Genomic DNA, 13,361 nt, shown 5'->3' on the forward strand with positions numbered 1-13,361 from the left:
GTGATGTGAAGCTCTGAGCCCCACGACGCCACGCCCACGGCGGAGCCACGCCCCCAGGATACCACGCCCCCCGGAAGCGTCACGCCCGGCGCGCAGAACCAGGCCCTCGGTGATGTGAAGCTCTGAGCCCCGCGACGCCACGCCCACGGCGGAGACACGCCCCCAGGATGCCACGCCCGGCCTCGGGCCACGCCCCCTGAAGCGTCACGCCTGGCGCGCAGAACCGGCCCTCGGTGATGTCCCGCCTGGCCGCGAAGCCCTGAGCCCCGCGACGCCACGCCCTCGCTCGGCCCCGCCCCGCCCCTTCCGCGCAGGCCCCGCCCCCGGGCCTTTTCTCCCGCTTCCCGCGCCGCCCTCCCCACCCCGGCTCCCGCACGCGGCCATGGCGGACCCCGAGCTGCAGCTGGTGGCGCGGTGCATCCGCAGCTTCCCCGACTTCCCCATCCCCGGCGTGCTGTTCCGGTGCGGGCGCGGGCGCGGGCGCGGGGTCCTTCGGGCCGCCGCCCGCCGGCCCCGGCTCACCGGCCTGTCCTCCGTGCAGGGACATCGCGCCGCTCCTGAAGGACCCCGACTCCTTCCGCGCCTCCATCCATCTGCTGGCCGCTCACCTGAGAGCCACGCACGGCGGCCGCATCGACTACATCGCAGGCGAGTGGCCGGCCGCGCCCGGACCCCCGGCCCGTCCCCCCCTACCCCGCCTCCTGCCTACCCCGGCCCGTCCCCCCCTACCCCGCCTCCTGCCTACCCCGGCCCGTCCCCCCCTACCCCCCCTCCTGCCTACCCCGGCCCGTCCCCCCACCCCCCCCCGCCCACCCCGGCCTGTCCCCCCCTACCCCCCCTCCTGCCTACCCCGGCCCGTCCCCCCCTACCCCCCCACCCCGCCTACCCGGCCCGTCAACCCCCCCTACCCCGGCCCGTTACTCTGTCCCCCCCCCCCCCCCCCCCGCCCTACCCCGGCCTGGCCTGGCCCAGCACAGCACCGTGCTGCCGGGCCTGTCCCGTCCCCTGCAGGCCGCAGCCCCTGGCGCACTTGCCACCTGCTGCCCGCCTAGTTCAGAGGGCCGCCTCCCTTCCCTCGCACCTGCAGTGTGGTTGTCACACCCGCACACCCCCGAGTGCCGGGCCTGGGACTCCGCATCCCAGGAGGAAGCTCTGACGGGGGCAGGGAGGACAGGGGTCTCCTGACTGCAGGAAGGCCCTGGCCACCCAGGACGGTCCCCACCACAGCTCCGCTCACATGGACTGGCCAGCTCTCGCTGCGGCCTCCCCTGTGGACTGGGCGCTCCGTGGCTTGCTACACGTGACAGATACTAAGTGGCTCTGGGCAGTGCCGGAGGCAGGCGGCGGCCCCAGGGCTAAGATGCAGCCCAGCAGGACAAAGCCCTGAGACAGGCTGGCCTGTGGGCACAGACTGTTATCTGCAAGGAGGCTGAGATCCAAAGGTCACAGTTCAAAGTCAACCTGGACAGAAGTCAGTGAGACTCAAAAACTAGTCCCACTTAACCAGCAAAAAGCTGGAAGTGGAGCTGTGGCTGTGGTGGCGGAGTAGCTGGAGGAGGTCCAGGGTCACTGGGCTGCACCCCAGCCTGGGGGACTCCTGTCCAGGCTGCTCTGCCACCCAGCACCTACCACCCACAGGCCTAGACTCCAGGGGCTTCCTGTTTGGACCCTCCCTGGCCCAGGAGCTGGGCCTGGGCTGTGTGCTTATCAGGAAGCGTGGGAAGCTGCCAGGCCCCACAGTGTCCGTCTCTTACGCACTGGAGTACGGCAAGGTGAGCCTACAGTCAGGCCAATGGGGACAGTCACCACCCAGTGCTCCTCGGCTCGCCGGGGGGCACTGGGCCTGAGCTCCCTGGGAGCCTGTGGCTACAGGAGCTATGGCTCACACAGCCAGGATGCCAGGTGTGGCCACCTGTTGCTTCTCGGGCTCTGCAGTGTCCTCTTCCTGTGCACAGGCTGAGTTGGAGATCCAGAAAGATGCCCTGGAGCCTGGGCAGAAGGTGGTGGTTGTGGATGATCTGCTGGCCACTGGTGGTAAGACTTCCCCAGAACAGACCACAAGGCCTCAAAGGGTGCTTGGAAGGGCAGGAGTCCGGTACCTGGCCGCTCACTGGTGGTGAGAAGCCCTGTGCTGTCCACTTCCTCCCTCCTGTACCCACCGGAGGTCAGAGCAGACTCTATTGCACCCACAGGAACCATGCGAGCAGCCTGCGAGCTGCTGGGTCAGCTGCGTGCCGAGGTGCTGGAGTGCGTCAGCCTGGTGGAGCTGACCTCGCTCAAGGGCAGGGAGAAGCTGGGGCCAGTGCCCTTCTTTTCTCTCCTGCAGTACGAGTGACCCAACAGCACCTCCACCTCAGGACGGACTGGTTCACCTTCCTGCCTTCAGTGTCCTCCGGGGGCCCTGGCAGTAGCCAGCTACATTTTTCTGTGGGGCTCCTCTATTGTCCTGGCTCCCACAGGGCCTTCCTGAAGGTCCCAGGAGTGTCGACAAACAGCAATATCACAGTAAAGAGCTTTTGTACATGTGTTGTGTCCTGTGGTCCAGGGCTGGGAGGCCTGGACCAATGTATAAACCCAGCCTAGGCAGTAAGTAGCAGCCCCACTGAGAGCAAGCATTTTTCCTGGTGGAGGCCATTAGAATCACCTGCTCTGAGGTCCTCACTGTGGGGGAGGGGGTCAGTAATGTGCTAAGTGGAACCCAGGGCTTCATGCATGCTAGGCAAGTACTCCCCACACTGAGCCACGTCCCCAAGCCCCGGCGGTCCTCTTAGTGACAAGGCTAAAAGGCTAAGACTGAAAATCAGGTTTTCTTGCTGAGGTTTCTTTCAGATATTGGGAATGTTTATTTTAAAGTTTAACAGATCAAGCCATACTACAGGTCCTACTGAAATGCTTAGAGCAAAATAAAAAACTAAATGAGCTCAATTTTTACAAGCTATTTCAGCCCAAAATGTAGAAAATAATCTATGGTTAGATCCTCATCATTAATTGCTCTCAAACCTAAACAAGTCTGCAAGTTCCTGACATCTGACGCAGTTTGGTCTTAGCTTCAAGCCTATCTAAGTAAACCTTGGATGTTGAATTGCTCATGGTGGAGGCCACCCACGGGCCTTGGGGATGGACAGCAATGTTCCTCCACCCTGGTATCAGTTTGCTCCAGGATAGGCAATGGGTATCTGGAGGGCATCTGTGACAATCACGTTCTGTTATGACCTCCAGTGCCCCTGCCACAGCAGCAGAGTCACGAGGCCCTGGCCAGGGTGCGGGACTGCCTGGCTGGGACCCGGAGACGCCTGCTGGCAGAGTGCAAGCATGGGCACGGGGGGGGGGGCTCTCGTGGCAGCTCAGCTCAGCCCCTCCGCACGGGCCTGCCGGGCCAGCCGCCCAGCGATGGCCGCCAGGTCAGCAGCCTTGTCCAGCTTGATGTAGGTGTCAGTGCGGACACGGTGCAGACTAAGCCAGTCTGGCAGCAGCTCAGACAGGAGCAGCAGGTGCTTCTCCATCTCACCTGCGAAGAGTGGGGCTTGTCTCGGAATCCCAATGTGCCACGTGCCTGAGCTTTGGCCCAGCCCTCCAGCCCTCCAGCCAGGACCTTCAATCAGGCACTGTCTGAAAAAGGCAGTGACTGCTACGTAAACTAGACCCGGTAGAAGCCAGGTCTGGGTTTCTTGGGCAGAGCCCCCAAAGCCAGAAGGTAAGTATGGACAAGGCAAAGACTCCAGCTGAGGCTTGAGCATGTGGACCCCACCCAGGGAAGGCCCAAAGCAGCTGGTGTCCTGCAGGTGGCCCACCAGGAGCCTCTGGTGCTTGGAGCCACGTGAGCAGGCCTGGGAGAGAGCAGCTGGCAGTCCTTGGATAGCTGAGAGCCAGAGGACGGCAGGGCCTGGGGCTGGTGAGCTGTGAGGGTCAGGCCACAAGGAAGCCACCGGGAAGCTGTGTGACCGGCACAGAGGCCATGGGCCTGACAGCACTCAACAGCAGACACCAGGGCACACCGGGGCATGAACGATCCACACGGACATCCAGGAGACAGCCCAAGCCCAGCTTTCTACAGGAGGAGGCACTATGGGCCAACCGACTCAAACCAGCACATACCTGGGCTCAAAGTGGCCCGGCAGCTGCCCACCATTCTGGCACAGGCCACCTCCATGGTGAGTGCTGGCTTCCGCTCAGACACGAAGACACTGCGTAGCACACGAGCCAGCTCAGGCAGCCGCTCCAGCCGCTGCAAGCGCAGGTCCTGCTCTGGCTGCCGCATCATCTGTGCCAGCTGCCTCTGGGCCTCCTTGGCCCGGATCTGCAGGGGAGGAGCAGTGAGCGGCAGAAGGGGGTCCCATGCCCCCACCCCCACTCACTTACCCGCTCCAGGAGGGCCAGGGACACGCCTTTCAGGGCACTGGGGGAGGCGGCAGGGGGGGTGGCGGGTGGCGTGGCCGGCAGGGCGGCAGGCGGGGTGGCCGGCAGGGCTGAGCCGGGGCTGCCAGACTCAGCTGAATGCAGGGCCAGCTCGCTCAAGGCCTTCTCCATCTGCAGGTGAGTACAGGTCAGAAAGAAAACCCCAGCTCTGCGTGGATTCCTGCCCAAGTTGCCAGCACCTCAGTGGCCTGCACTCCTCTACTCCCCAAGCGGGTGGGTGAAAGGGCGTCCCGATACTGGCCCAGCCAGGTGGCACTAAGTACCCAAGGCTGCTCAGCACTGAGCTCCACCCCAGGACAAAGGGCCAGCTCAGAGCCGGGCCAGCCTCACCTTGGGCGACATGAAGCTGCGGGCGTGGGCCAGCACTTCCTGGGCCGTGGTGAGCTGCTCAGTGGTGGGCGGCTGGGGCAGTTCTGCCGGCTCAATATCGGGGACCTGGTCCACATTGAAGCGTGGGTGCCAGCGCAGCAGCTGGTCCTCAGGCACCACCATGGGGGGGTTCAAGGAGGCCAGGAAGACCTGTGGGAGGGAGCGGGCTTTAGGCTGCTCGAGTTGCTCCAGCTAGATGGCCCTGGGAAAACCGCTTGTCTAGGCACTAAAAGCTAGGTAGGAAGAGGATCTGCGGCCTTACACATGGGCAGCACCAAATGCACCAAAGCTTATGGTTAGTCCTGAGGCCCCCAGCAGCAGATGCCAAGCCTCTCCTCTCCCCCTCCTGAGATTGAAAGCCTTCCAGAATGCTGTGCTTGCTGACAGAGCAGCTCCCACTGGGCATGGGCACGACACTCGCCCGGCACTGACCTTGTGGTGCTCCTTCACGCGCTTCACCAGGTTCTGGCGGAACACCTGTCTCCGGTGCAGGAGGCGCGAGGCTGTGAGCTGGGGGGCTGCAGCTCCACCGGGCTCTGAGAAGAGAGTCCATCTGAGCCCCAGGCTCGCCCAGCACATGACACCTGACACCAGGTGTGGAGCCAACACCTTGTGCCATACTCCAAATGTGGGTCACAGGTGAACGCGTGTGGCCAAGGCCAGGCCCCATGCTCACCCTGGTCCAGCAGCGGCTCAATGGTCAGCTGGTAATCCGACCTCCTGACGCCATCCTTGAAGGTGGGGACATTGCGCTCCTGACGGAAGCAGTAAGACTCGGGGTACACAGTTTTGATCTGGCCCACGTTGCGCTCCTCAAAGCGCCTACAGAGAAGACACTTGGTCAGAAGAAACCGGCGGGCTGGGTCAGACACTGAGGGCAGGCAGAACCCAGCCACACAGGCCACTCACTTGCGCATCATGTCCTGTACACCCTGCTTGACCTTGGAGAAGGTCACTGTCTCCGCGCGGTTGTGAAGCATGCCCACAATGGTGTCCATGCTGTGGAACATCTGGGCCAGCACCTGGTACTTGTAGGGCAGCACAAGGCCTGGAGGCCCAGGCTGGGCCAAGGCATGGAAGCGCTGGTAGGCAGGAACCTGCTCCTCACTGTCAGAGGGGGGCAGATTTATGAGACCACACACTCCCTACAGTGCCTAGCAGCAGCCACAGGGTCGGAGAACTGCACAAAGCCAGCAAACACCCACTGCCTGCCTGCAAGGCTAGTGCTAGGGAACAAGAAGTGGACTGACTATATAACTGTCCCACACAAGGAGCCCTCCAGCACGCCTGTCTAGTGGCCTGACCCAGACCGGAGGACACATAGGGAACAGTTAGCAGACTGTGTATGTCCATCCTACCGCTAGATAAGGTTACTCAGTGCAGCTAGCAAGCAGGCATCTAGGGTCTGTCCGCCAGGCACACCAACTGTCCCATCCCAAGGAGCGGCTCCCGGGTCTATCACCCACACTGGCCCTGCAGGGCCTCCCACCAGCCTATCTCCCAGACACAACAGCCACTGGGACTCACCATGGCTCGGCAGGCTGCTCAGCCTGGGGACTGAGAGCCTCCTCAGCCTCCTTCTGGGCTTGGGCCCTCAGTGCCTGGACCCTAGCACCCGCTTCTCGTGCCCGCTGCAGGCGGGACCGGAGATCAGAGATGGAGTTCTTCGAGGAGACCTGGGAACTCAGATGGTGTCAGGACAGGCCGTCCATCACCCCACAGTACCTCCCACAACTTGCCCTGGCTGCCTCCTCACCTCTTCCTGGTGGGTCTTGGGGTGGGGCTGGGGCCCCGCTGCAGCTGTGGCTTTCCTGGTCCTCTTACCCAGGGACTGGTGGGTGAAGCTGAAGGCAGCCAGGGTGCTGGGGACATCTGGGGGACTGGGGGCAACTGGGGAGCTGGGGATATCTGGGAGACTGGGGACACCTGGGGATGCGGGGACATCTGGGGTGCTGGGGACATCTGGGGTGCTGGGGACATCTGGGGTGCTGGGAACATCGGGGGAGCTGGCACAGGAATCCTGGCAAGAAAAGAACCGTGCATGGTGAGTGTGGACGGGCAGGGGCTGGCTTCAGTCACTTCTCTAGACTCCCGGCCAGAAGCCAGGGTCCCGCGAGGCTGTCTAGGAGGGGCAGGGTGGGCTGGGCCTTCCCAGCCGGCCAGGGCCGCGCTGGCTCACAGGCCCACAGGACCCGCAGGGCCCCGCGCACCCGGGCCCCGCCTGACCTCCGGGCTCTCCTGCACTCGCCCGCCCCCCTTAGCCCCCCCACCTCCCCCCCCACGCGTCCTCTCCCCCCCATCCTCACCGGGTCCAGCAGCCGCAGCCGCCCACCCCCCTCCCTCCCCCCCCCGCTTCCTCCTCCCCCCCCGTCCCGCCTCACCGGGTCCAGCAGCCGCAGCCAGCCCCCTCCCCCCCGCGCCCTCCCCCCTCGTCCCCCCCCCCCGTCCCCGCCTCACCGGGTCCAGCAGCCGCAGCCGGCCCCCTCCCCCCGCGCCCTCCCCCCTCGTCCTCCCCCCCCCGTCCCCGCCTCACCGGGTCCAGCAGCCGCAGCCGGCCCCCTCCCCCCCCGCGCCCTCCCCCCTCCCCCCCGTCCCCGCCTCACCGGGTCCAGCAGCCGCGTCCTCCCCCCGCGCCCTCCCCCCTCGTCCCCCCCCCGTCCCCGCCTCACCGGGTCCAGCAGCCGCAGCCGGCCCTCTCCCCCCGCGCCCTCCCCCGTCCCCCCGCGCCCTCCCCCCTCGTCCCCCCCCCCGTCCCCGCCTCACCGGGTCCAGCAGCCGCAGCCGGCGGCGCGCGGGCGGCGCGGGCGGGGCGGCCCCGGGCTCGGCGGGCGCCCGGGCGCGCTTGCGGCTGCCGCCCGAGGCGAGGACGGGCACCACGGGCCCCGCGGGGCTCGGGGTGCGGCAGGCCGGCTTGGCCCGCCGCGCGGCGGAGCCGGGGCCGCGGCGCGCGAAGAAGTCCGTGAGCCGCCGCTGAGCCATGGCGGGACGGCGCGCTCGCAGCTTTCGCGCGGTTTTCGGCGGCTTCCGCCTCCCGTCGGGGCTGCGCCAATGAGCGGAGCGCACGGGGGTGGGGCGGGAAATGGCCTCGGGCGCATGCGCGCTGGGATGAGCGGCGTGGCCCGGAAGGGGTGGGGGAGACGCTTGGAGGAGCGGGGCGCGTGCGCACTGAGGCGAGCGGTGTGGTGAGGAGCTCGGGCCTGCTCGCGGTGGGGGAGGGGGGAAGGGGAACGCTTGGGCGAGCGCAGCGCGTGCGCAGTGGTGGCCGACTGTGCGGCCTCCGCACATGCGCCGTGGACGTTAACAGGTCCCGCGCGTAGTTTGCACTCGGCCCCTGGACTCGGTGCGGCCTCGGAGTGGGGTTGCGGTCCCGGGCGGGCACGGGTGTGCGTGGCGAGTGCGACCGGCCGCGCAGGCGCCTGCCGAGCCTCCCCGCGCCGGGTCCCGCGTGCGCCCTCCGCCCGGGGTCGGCGCCCGACGGGCCGGACAGGCGCCACAGCGGGCGCACGGGCGGGGGCCGACGCCAGACCCGCGCCCCGGGCCCGCTGCCCCCCCCCGACCGCACCGGCTGCTCCGGCCTCGCCCTGGACCACCGCCCGTCCCGCTCCGCCCTCCCCGCCCTCGAGCCCTGCCCGCCCTCGAGCCCTGCCCCGCCCCCGAGCCCTGCCCCGCCCCCTGCCCTGCCCCGCCCCCGTGCCTTGCCCCGCCCCCGAGCGCTGCCCGCCCCCGAGCCCTGCCCCGCCCTCGTGCCCTGCCCCGCCCCCGAGCCCCGCCCCGCCCCCGAGCCCTGCCCCGCCCTCGAGCCCTGCCCCGCCCCCGAGCCCCGCCCTCGTGCCCTGCTCCGCCCCCTTGCCCCGCCCCGCCCCCGAGCCTTGTCCCGCCCTCGAGCCCTGCCCCGCCCCCGTGCCCTGCCCCGCCCTCGAGCCCTGCCCCGCCCCCGAGCCCTGCCCCGCCCCCGAGCCCTGCCCCGCCCCGCCTTCAAGCCCTGCCCCGCCCCCGAGCCCTGTCCCGCCCCCGAGCCCTGCCCCGCCCCCGAGCCCTGCCCCGCCCCCTTCCCCTGCCCCGCCCTCGAGCCCTGCCCCGCCCCCGAGCCCTGCCCCGCCCTCGTGCCCTGCCACGCCCCCGAGCCCTGCCCCGCCCTCGTGCCCTGCCCCGCCCTCGAGCCCTGCCCCGCCCCCGAGCCCTGCCCGCCCTCGAGCCCTGCCCCGCCCCCGAGCCCTGCCCCGCCCTCGAGCCCTGCCCCGCCCCCGAGCCCTGCCCCGCCCTCAAGCCCTACCCCGCCCCTTGCCTTGCCCCGCCCCCGTGCCTTGCCCCGCCCCCTTGCCCTGCCTCGCCCCCTTGCCTTGCCCCGCCCCCGTGTCCTGCCCCGGCCTCCGTGCCCTGCCCCGCCCCCAAGCCCTGCCCCGCCCCCTTGCCTTGTCCCACCCCCGAGCCCTGTCCCGCCCCCTTGCCCTGCCCCGACCCCGAGCCCTGCCACGCCCCCGAGCCCTGCCCCGCCCCCGAGCCCTGCCCCGCCCTCGTGCCCTGCCCCGCCCCCGAGCCCTGCCCCGCCCCCGAGCCCTGCCCCGCCCTCGTGCCCTGCCCCGCCCTCGAGCCCTGCCCCGCCCTCGAGCCCTGCCCCGCCCTCGAGCCCTGCCCGCCCTCGAGCCCTGCCCGCCCTCGAGCCCTGCCGCGCCCCCGAGCCCTGCCCCGCCCCCGAGCCCTGCCACGCCCCTGAGCCCTGCCCCGCCCTCAAGCCCTGCCCCGCCCCCGAGCCCTGCCCCGCCCTTGCCTTGCCCCGCCCCCGTGCCTTGCCCCGCCCCCTTGCCCTGCCCCGCCCCCGTGTCCTGCCCCGGCCTCCGTGCCCTGCCCCGCCCCCGTGCCCTGCCCCGCCCTCGAGCCCTGCCCCGCCCCCTTGCCTTGCCCCGCCCCCGTGCCTTGCCCCGCCCCCTTGCCCTGCCCCGCCCCCTTGCCTTGCCCCGCCCCCGTGTCCTGCCCCGGCCTCCGTGCCCTGCCCCGCCCCCGTGCCCTGCCCCGCCCCCAAGCCCTGCCCCGCCCCCTTGCCTTGCCCCGCCCCCGTGCCGTGCCCCGCCTCCGTGCCCTGCCCCGCCCCCTTGCCTTGCCCCGCCCCCGTGCCTTGCCCCGCCCCCGTGCCCTGCCCCGCCCCCGTGCCCTGCCCCGCCCCGCCCCTAGAGCGCAGAGCTGGCGAGCGGGAAGCGGCTCCGTCCTTGCCCGCCCGCAGAGCTTCGTGCCCGAAGGCCTGCGGAAGGCCCGCAGGGGAGCCCGCACACTCTAGGCTTGTGACTCCAGACTGTAGCCACGTCCCGGGCAGCTGCACCTCCCAGGAGGGCCGCTGGCTCTCCACCAGGATCCAGCTGCTCTTGGCTCCTTCCGCCAGACAACCCTACGATCTGCTATAAATGGGGCAAAGAAGGGAGACGGAGAAGACACCACTGCTGTCCACAGGGCAGTGACCCAGGCCGCCTCCTGTCCAGCCTCAGTTTTCCCCGTCTACCACAAGATCTCATGGGCCCTGCAGTGAGGATTCTGGGAAAAGGAGCCCTCATGTTTGTCTCAGTGAGGACACTTGTCACACTTGGCTTCAGAGAGATCAAGATGGGAAGAGGGTTAACTTTGTCCACCCCTATATGAGCATCTAGCCCACTAGGAATGCAATGTGAGCGGCGCTGGTGGCTCATACCTATTATCCTCGCTACTCTGGAGACTGAGATCTGAGGATCATGGTGTAAAGCCAGTCCCTGCAGAAAAGTCTGTGAGAGACTCCTATATCCAACTAGCTAGCCAAAGCCAGAAGTGGAGGTGTGGCTCAAGGAGTAGAGTACCCACAGGGAACAAAACAAGCATGGAGCATGAGGGCCTGAGTTCAAGCCCCAGTATCAGCACACACATAAAAAGCAAGAACTAAAAAGCCAGAAGTGGTGCTGTGGCTCAAGTGGTAGAGTGCGAGCTTTGAGCTGAAGAGCTGAGCGCCCTGCTGGCCCAGAGTTCAGGTCCCAGAACTGACCAAAAAAAAAAAAAAGCAAGAACTCATAAAGTTGTTGTCTTTCAACACAAGTATCATCACCACCATCACAAACATTCTGATTAACCTGTAATTCCAAAGCTGGGTGCTGGGACTGGGAAGGTGGCTCGATGGTAGAGTGCTTGCCTTGAGCTGAAGAGCTGAGAGACAGCGCCCAGGCCGAGTTCAGGCCCCAGGAAAACACTGGGTCCTGGAGGCTCATGCCTATCAGCCTGGCTATTTAGGCTGAGATATAAAACCAGCCTAGGAAGAGAGTCCATCTCCAAAATAATCAAAAGAATGAGCTAGATGTGTGGTCGAGATGCTGAGTACCACTGAGCAAGCGAGCCAAGCAAGCCTGAGCCCACATTGCACTGTTTATGAGAACTCAAGCAGAAGAGTTCTAGAATGCCTAAGAGCGGTTGAGTCATTTGATAACACTTTGGCATTGCCTCAGATCGCTCCCTATTCAGGGAGAAGGCCGAGATCTTCCAGCGTATCCAGACAACTGAGCAAACCCCGGGGGCTCCGACCCCTGGGCAGCTCTCGCCAGGCCCCTGAACCACCTTCGAGTTCCCTCCTGCCATGACTTTGAAGGCCCTGCTCCACACCAGAGAGAGCCAGCAGCTGGAGGTGCGGAATGCAGTGGCCGTGGCCTTGACTCGGGAGGTTGCAGTCCTTCAGCGATGACTGCAGTGGGACGGCCGGCGGCCGGCCCAGCAGCACTGGCTGGGCCTGCGGATGTGCGGGCAGCAGACATCAAGGTGTGGAGGAGAGAGTAGGGGGAAGGGGGCAGCTGGGATTTGGGCAGTGGGGTTTACTCGGCCCCACCGGGACTGGAGATACGGCTCAGCGTGGCGTTCTTGTCTGGCATGTGTGTCTCTGGGTTCTATCCCCGCACTGAAACTCACACGGCTCCCTGGAAGTCTTTCCAGAAGGATGCTACTTCTCCCCAGAACAGTGAAGTCCTGTGCTGGGGAGAGAGCCTGAATGCAGCTAGGAGACCGAGAACAGCTGATGCAGTTACTGCAAAAGCCCTGTGGCCTCTGGGTCAGAAGATGAGGTCAGACGAGCCAGACACCATCACATACACCTACAGTCCCAGAACGGTGGGGGCAGAGGCAGGAGGCTCTCATGTTCTAGGCCAGCCTATACTACACAGAGTGGTGTGGTGAAATGCCAGTTGTGTAGGGCCCTGGATGTGTGGCCTCGCCTCAGCATTTACCCACCCCGCTTTGTGAGGCTGCAGCGCAGGACTGCGGGTGCCTGTCTTGCAGGAAGTGCTGGAGAAGCAGGAGCTGGCTGTGGTTGGGAGGGGGGCCAGCTGCAAGGATCCTCAGCGACAGGTGGGGACAGTGTGGACCTGGGGTATTCAGCCAGAAGGACGAGCAGCCTCTGACAAGAGGCCGCCCAGGGGTGACCACGTTTTGAAGCCAAGTGTGGTCAGAGCCGAGTCCTAGTCGATGCGGCGGAGGCAGCATCCCGGGGTGGCCCCCATGACTCTCATGGCTGAGAGGCCGGGGTGGCGTGGCCACCAAACCTGGAACGACTTTGAACTTCCTCCTGAGGTTGCTGGGGAGGGAACTGCCCGTGGCATCAGGTCCCTCTGGTTTGGAGAACAGGCCAGGCAGCCGGAGGCCCAGGGGAGGCGGCACCAGCCCCCCGGCGCCCAGGGCTGCACAGCGAGCAGCCAGGGGCCGGGCCGTGGAGGAACAGCCCTGCCCGCGGTGAGGAAGTGGCGCACAGGAGGAAGGAGGAAGGCCCAGGCCCGGGGCTTCCTGCCCGAGTGGAACCCAGCCAGGCCTGAGGGCAGCTGGCCATGCCTCTGTAGTCCAACAAGAGAACAACATTTCCAACTTTCTTCCCAGCACATCCTCAGCCCGGAGCCTCGGAGAGGCTGCTTGGCGTTCCTGGCTGACGTGGTGTTGGCAGGACTCCAGTCTGACGCTCAGCGGCTGGCCGAGGGAGGCCTCCTCCGCCTCCTCTCCTGGGTGGCTGGGGGCCTCCTCCCCCCCCTCTCCTGGGTGGCTGGGGCAGCCCCGACCCCAAGGTGCGCCTTGGAAAGGGCGACTCGGCCGCGGCTGGCCCGTGTGCTGCAAGCTACCTGGAAACTCTCCAGGAGAGAGCTACACCCACGTGTGGTGAGTCCTGCAGCCACAGAGGTAGGCTGGCAAGAGGCATTCGGCCAGGTCAGGTGGGTGTTGCTTTACTGCCGGCCGCTTCCCCTGATAGCACCTGCCCACCATAATTAAAGACGGACCAGAGTAAAGGCACATGGTAACAAGCTCAGAGGAGGGGTGCTGAGTGAGGCACCCCGAGTGGAGGCTGAGGACCATGTGGTGGTCATCACCACTGTGAGGACAGCGGGACATAGTCAGACTCGCTGACTGTGATCCCCGAACACTCGGGCGCTTCCCCCTCTGCTCTGCTCCTGAGCCCGAGGTGCAGGCAGGACTCCTGTCCACCAGCAGTGGCCCCGCTCCTCGTCCAGGCTCCCGGGAGGCCTCTTGGACCCTCCTCTGCCGGGCAGCAGGGCCTTCCCGGGTCACAGCTGGGAGACAGGGGAGCCTGTGCACAA

The 13,361-nt window shown here is 66.7% G+C and overlaps 2 protein-coding genes across 2 annotated transcripts; one reads left to right on the plus strand and one right to left on the minus strand.

Moving 5' to 3' along the window:
- Positions 1 to 221: 221 nt before the first annotated feature.
- On the plus strand, positions 222 to 2,523 carry LOC138822833 (adenine phosphoribosyltransferase). The gene is made up of 5 exons (XM_070015771.1): positions 222 to 462; positions 542 to 648; positions 1,639 to 1,772; positions 1,956 to 2,034; positions 2,193 to 2,523. The coding sequence occupies exons 1-5, from the start codon at positions 383 to 385 to the stop codon at positions 2,333 to 2,335; spliced, it is 543 nt and encodes a 180-aa protein (XP_069871872.1). The 5' UTR covers positions 222 to 382; the 3' UTR covers positions 2,336 to 2,523.
- Positions 2,524 to 2,819: 296 nt separating this feature from the next.
- Positions 2,820 to 7,764, minus strand: LOC138822824 (DNA replication factor Cdt1-like). Its single transcript, XM_070015754.1, has 10 exons — positions 7,549 to 7,764; positions 6,542 to 6,805; positions 6,313 to 6,461; positions 5,695 to 5,892; positions 5,462 to 5,607; positions 5,218 to 5,321; positions 4,747 to 4,935; positions 4,360 to 4,527; positions 4,096 to 4,297; positions 2,820 to 3,508 (listed from the first exon to the last, which is right to left on the minus strand). The coding sequence occupies exons 1-10, from the start codon at positions 7,762 to 7,764 to the stop codon at positions 3,345 to 3,347; spliced, it is 1,800 nt and encodes a 599-aa protein (XP_069871855.1). The 3' UTR covers positions 2,820 to 3,344.
- Positions 7,765 to 13,361: the final 5,597 nt, after the last annotated feature.

Source organism: Dipodomys merriami, unplaced genomic scaffold, assembly GCF_024711535.1.
Source record: "Dipodomys merriami isolate MVZ:Mamm:240054 unplaced genomic scaffold, mDipMer1.0.p SCAF_116, whole genome shotgun sequence".
Taxonomy (NCBI): domain Eukaryota; kingdom Metazoa; phylum Chordata; class Mammalia; order Rodentia; family Heteromyidae; genus Dipodomys; species Dipodomys merriami.